The sequence below is a fragment of the Pocillopora damicornis genome, chromosome 3 (genome assembly GCF_964200805.1).
Source record: "Pocillopora damicornis chromosome 3, jaPocDami1.2, whole genome shotgun sequence".
In the NCBI taxonomy this organism is placed as follows: Eukaryota; Metazoa; Cnidaria; class Anthozoa; order Scleractinia; family Pocilloporidae; genus Pocillopora; species Pocillopora damicornis.
Genome location: NC_142672.1, coordinates 30,271,520 through 30,277,609, shown reverse-complemented (window position 1 = coordinate 30,277,609; position 6,090 = coordinate 30,271,520). Strand labels below are relative to the sequence as shown.

The window sequence follows — 6,090 nt, the reverse complement described above, 5'->3', positions numbered from 1 at the left end:
ATTAAGTTTACTCTAATCTTTGATTATCCCTGCACACTGTCAAGGAAGAAAACAACAACATGAGCTTTGTATGAACTATTTTACCGTCAACTAAGTATTTCATTTACTTTAACGTGAGATGATTTCATGGTCGCTGCTCAATGAGAGCTTTCGAAAAGGTTCATAGGAATTAACACCCAAGGGTAAAAATAATCAAACTTGGAAAAAAAAAACTTTCGATTATAGTTTTAGATCTTGGAAGCTAAACAAGATCATCGTCCACTCCAAATTACTGAGTTGATTTCGGTCAAATTGTACCTTAGGAAATAAAAAAAAGAGTAACTCCCGTTTTTATGCTGCTTAGGGTTAGGGTTAGGGTTAGGGTTAGGTTAAATCTTTCCCTCTTAATGTGAAACGTATGGTGAGTTTTACCAGAATGAGTTCAACTGTACGTTTATAACTTTACTAAGCACCCTACGTTACTAACAAATCTTTCACCAGTGGGAAATTGGAGGCGAAAAAAATCTTCCCTCGAATGGGTTGGTTGAGACTCCCGTTATACATAAATTAAATTATCAATTTTCTCAGTCATTTTTGCGGAAGCGTGCCTGATTAGCCATACGATGGATAGGCCTGGAAACTATATAAATAATTACTGGTGGAGGTGACACGGATGCAATCTGGCCGCTATCCAAGAGAAACAAACATCCGCTGGTAGTTGCGTGATTGAGAATTATTGCAACCAGCCTTCTTTGTCACCTGTCACTTTTTAAGATAATGATAATGAATCATTCAGCAATCCCTCTAAATTTGTCGACTGGCTTTGGAACGCTTTTGCGGACACTGGGTGTTACCATTAAAAAAGATATTAAGACACCTCAAAGTGTACCGTGTAAAATAAGGTAAGATAAGGTAAAGATTTATTATTACGTCTCTACATATTTTTGGCCACATCTAAAGAGGGTTTGTTTGAAATTTTTTTTCATATCTGGCGTAGCGCAGGTTCTTTTTGTAGAACCCTTAATTTTCAAATATTGAGATCGTATTAGGATGCGTATACTACAAGACTGACTGACTCATTAATTTAACGAAATTTATTTCAGATTTTTTACCTCGAATACCTTCGGTTATATAAGTGTCTAACCTTTAAATAGCAAGAATTAGTTCAAAATTAGATTGTCATATTCGACATTGTATTTTATGATATTAAAGTAGTATGAAAAATAATGCAATCGACTATCGCCGAATATCGTGGTTCATTCCTCCGAGATATCGTCGATTATTGGAGATATATCTTTGCATTTTGTCGCCAAGAGAGAACGATAAATCGACGAGACGGCAACGCTTCAGCAGGCAAGTAAATTTTCCTGGGAAAACAGTAAGCGATTCATATCATACCTACGACCGACCTGAAGCTATATACTCGATTGCAAATGTGCATTAAAGGTCCGTAACAATAAAAAAAAAAATTGAACTTTTCTAGTTTATCTCGCCTTCGTCAAACAAAAGCACTCTGCCCAAAGTAGGTTACAGTGATTTCACCAGTTCATCACAATAGCTTAGATAACGCAGTATATACGGTGCAATCTAAAGAGCACAAGCGTTACGAATAATGAAACCAATTCCAGCGAACTGATTATTAAATTCGTAATCACCTCCTTAAATCTGCTTATTTTCATCAAAACCCTCTAGCTGTTTCCGAGTTTCATCAAGTCTCTGTGCGATGAAATTAAGGGCCATAATGATTTTTGTTCGAGTCTTTAAACAGCCCCTCTGTCGTATTTATAATAAGTCTAGTGGATCACGTACCGGTTTGAAATAAAATGTGCAAAACGATGAATAGAAGAATAAATAATGAAAATAAAAAAATTCGTCGCCGCTTCGCGAAAACCTGAGAGCGGTGAAGGAGCTTGCTATGGACTTAGGTAGTGAAAAAAAAAGATTGTTATTTTCCTTGGTCGCGGCCGCACTTGACAAGTAAAACCGGGTTATTTCTAATAAATCAATCGCTTTTGTCGGCTTTTAATCGAGCAGAAGCTGCGTTAACGGTAACCAAGAAGTTAACGTAGAACATGAGTGCAGAGAAAGGAATCGAAAAGAAAGAAAGCGAGAAAATAACATCGTGGCCCTCGAATTCTGCACTTTTTTGGTTTCCCCATGATGTCAAGTTCACCCACTTCATAACCTAGTTCAGTGCCGCCGTTCATAAAAAATTCCCTTTATTTCATCTTAACCGACCTTTTACCGAGTTAAATTTTTTGAAATTTTAACCAGGTTTCTTTGAAAATAACCCAATGAAATATCGTATTGCGGCTATTGTATTACTTGTCCATCGATTTACTCAATCGATGTATTTATTCATACGTTCTTAAATTTTAAATTATTAATTAAATTTCTAGGGAGAAAAGATGTCAAACCTAGAGTTACCAAGCCGAAGCTTACCTGTTGTCATAACTGAGGCAAGTGTTTGTATTGCATTGAGCATCACAAGCATCATTGGAAACAGTCTTGTTTGCATAGCAACATATAGAAACCCAAACTTGCGATCAACTTTCAACCTGTACATCATTGCCATAGCAGTTAGCGATTTGCTGTGTGGAACAGTAGATATGCCGTTAGCTTCTACAACACTGATCATTGGAAAATGGGTCTTCGGCGACGCTGTATGCCAGATTCAAGGTTTTTTCGATGTGTTCACCTTTAACGTTACCCCAGCAACCCTTGGCTTGACGGCGTTTAACCGTTACATGAAAATTGTGAAGACAAACCATTACAATAAGATTTTTTCGACTCGCAAATCTAAGACGTGGCTGATTTGCTTGTGGCTTACCTTTGCACTTTATCTGATCATTGCACGATTCACAAATTGGTTACAGATTAAATTTGTCCGAAGCTACGCAGTGTGCGCTTTTGATTTCCCAACTAGTGAAAGTCTAATCGTTCATTACTGTATCACTGTGGGAATGCTTTTTATTTTACCGTTGTTTATCGGTATTTTCAGTTATTATAAGATATATCTTAAAACCCACGAGCATCAACAGAATGTGGTATCATCGCTACAGAACAGAAGTGAAAATGGTGTAGTGAGAAGCTCAGTGAAAGAAACAAACATTAGTCGAGTGTTATTGTTCGTGGCCGCGGGATTTTTGTGTTGCTGGATACCGATGTGGGCACTTGTTCTCTGGTTTCGTTTTTCTCCCGAAACTAGTCCAAGAATTGCAGCCATGCTATCAATGTTTTGCTTTTATTTGAGTGCTTCAGTAAATCCTTTTATTTACGCTTTCACAAATGGTGAGTTCCGAAGGGAATTTCGCAAACTGCTGTCTCGCTACTGTCGAAAGGCAAGAATTGCTGACAACGAAGTCAATGAAGGTGAAGAATAAGAAGCGAACTGTTAAGTCTTCTAGATTTTTCCAGACTAAGATCCTTTATAAAGGTCAAGAGGAATTTATTCTAATTGCTTCTTTTTTTATTCTTTTTATTGCTTGTCGTTTCAATAATTTTTGATGAATATTCTAGATTTCTTCATTTGATATATTTTTTAATGGCCAGTACGGCATTCCAATCTCAGCAGTATATAGGAAGTTTTTCACCAAGAATCAAGTGAGACGGCCCAGTTTATCACCAAAAAAAAAAGTCCTGGAATTAACAAAATGGTCACTAGTTTATCAAACCTTTTTGAAGAGGTGTTGGGACTTTCAAATAACTTACTAGTTATGAATTACAAGTTTTATGTCGATTGTGTCAAATAAAAGTTTGTCGACGACCTACTTAGAAAAGGCGAACTAACTATTAGAAAAAGGTAATTAGAACAAGGATATTGAGCTGGTGAGTATTTGTGTACTGGTCTTGATCAACTGCCAAAAAGAGTGATTACTCTGATAAAATTAATTGTAATTGTTTGTTTTTGAAGTTTTAAAGTGGCCAAAGTGACGACATTTTTAATTGTACAAGCCAAAATCAGCCATGTTTTAACTTACGCTGAGATGACTGAAGCATTTGTGGCACCTTTTCACGCGCAGGATGCAATGAGTGGAAACAATCCTGGAGTGAACAAAATCGTCACTACTAGAACTGTTTTTAGCGATGGAGAGACTTTCAAGTAACTTATCAGACATGAATAACAAGATTTCTGTTTACTTTGAGGAGTAAAATTTTGTCGAAGACCTACTAGGGGGATGCGTGACAACTGTTGAAAAAGAAAATTAGAACTAGGCTATTGAGCTGGTGAGTATCGTGCCTGGTCTTGTTCCATTGTCGATAAAGGAGATCCCTCTGAAAGGAAAAACTATAATTGTTTTTACTGAAGTTTTAAAAGTGGGCAATGAGACAAAGTTTTTAATTATATAAGTCAAAATTATTATGCTGAGACGAATGACACATTCGTGACACTCTGATCAAATTGGCTGATAATTAAGGGAGTTAGCGAAGAGCTTTGTGATTGATTTATAGGGTACTTTAAGTATTATAAGACTTGCAGATCCTAAAACAGACCACCCCGCTAACTTAAGAATACAACTCCATAAAGTAAGTGATGTTCTTTGTTCTAAATAGCGTTACTTGTTGCATTATTAATAGTTCGCGTGCTTGCCTTTTTTCACTCCATCTTTGGCGAGTCAAAATGAGACACCCTTTCCGCTTCTCATAAAGTATGGTGTAGCTCTTTATTGTGTAAATCGGCCGAAAAAAAGTTACAAAGCAGATAGATAGAAGAAATTTTAATGGTGTAATAAATATTGCGTGCAGTTTAGCTTACAGCGTACGAATAACGTGTACAGTTGAGCTGTTACATGTATGAAAAATTGATCGTCGAATCATGAAAACCTTTGCTTGGGTTAAACAAAGGACGACATCGCATGAGGCAACAGCTTAGAAGAAGTTTTCAGAATGCCTTTATCAATTAGATACCTAGGCTCCTTAATTGCATGTACATCACCACAGGGAGCAATCGATAAATTAATATTTTGCATGAATGAATGAAATATATCATGTAAGTCCCTGGCCTAACGTCGGGTACCCGTTTAGCCCTTTAACTCCCAGTATCTGATTGTTAATTGTCCCCCCTAGCTTCTATACCGTACTACTGCTTGCGGACGACTCAGATTAACTCGTGCAATGGATTTGCAAAAGGCCAAAAAGACTTTAGACCCAAGAATGAATTGATTAATGTTACTTGCGGATGTTACTTATTCAGCGGACGGCTTACAACAACACGTGCGTAAGATTTGGAAGGAAACTTAAGAGACTTTGGATTCGCAGTTAGTTTGGCGGATGAGAAGACCACGAAACCCATATACTTTTATGTTTAGTAACAGTGACACTGACAGTGGGAAAAATCAGTCTACACAGCTGATTGAGCACAACTTCGGTGCTTTTATTAATTTATTGTTGTGTTTATTGGTTGTGGGCTACGCCAATTAACAGACTTTCATTCTTTTATTGAAGGATTGTTCAAAAACGGTTAATTTACTATGCCTATCTTTTTCCTTTTCCATTCCTTTTCTCTTCTTTTTCCTTTTTTTTAATTTCAATCTACATTCTTCTTCAAATGATATGCTTTCTTATCGTTTCATAAGCCAATCACCGAAGCACAGCGTTTGCCTTTCCTTTACCTGCTTCTGAAGTAAAAGCTATACCTGGTTGTAAAAGCAAAATGATACTGACTGCATGGTAACAAACATATTTCAAATATACCAAGAAGTGTCGATTTCCTCCAATAGCAGAATAAAATGCGCATCGATGGCAATGTAGGTTTTACTTTAAATTACAATCGATCAAGAAAAGTCGAAGTGTAGGGGCGAGACCTTGAACAAACGTGATCAAAATATAAGTTTGCCCCTTCATTAGTTAACTTAAGTGCATAAGTCTGCAGGTATACGAAAGAATCTGTTTTTTTTTGTTTTTGTTTTTTTATGTTTGTTTTCTTTTTTAATTGGATTGAAAGACATTACAGAATTTTCACGAGAATCATTCTAATTCCACTTTATAAACCTGATCAATAACTCTAAAAGATTCTAAAATCAGCTGCACTGTGATGGAAAAGAGGACATACACAGAATCTTCATATACACGAACTTTAATTAACTGAAAAGATGAAGCATTCTTGATTAC

General features: G+C 36.5%; 1 protein-coding gene across 2 annotated transcripts; it reads left to right on the top strand.

Annotated features, from left to right (window-relative positions):
- Positions 1–764: 764 nt before the first annotated feature.
- LOC149049299 (octopamine receptor beta-1R-like) lies at positions 765–5,723 on the top strand. Of its 2 annotated transcripts, none has more exons than XM_089199404.1 (2): positions 765–881; positions 2,379–5,723. In XM_089199404.1, the coding sequence occupies exon 2, from the start codon at positions 2,388–2,390 to the stop codon at positions 3,360–3,362; it is 975 nt and encodes a 324-aa protein (XP_089055530.1). In that variant the 5' UTR covers positions 765–881; positions 2,379–2,387; the 3' UTR covers positions 3,363–5,723. The 2 variants fall into 2 exon arrangements, with proteins under 2 accessions (XP_089055530.1, XP_089055531.1); XM_089199405.1 differs by lacking the exon at positions 765–881 and adding an exon at positions 1,053–1,357 and having other exon boundaries at positions 2,379–5,621.
- The last annotated feature ends 367 nt before the right edge of the window (positions 5,724–6,090 follow it).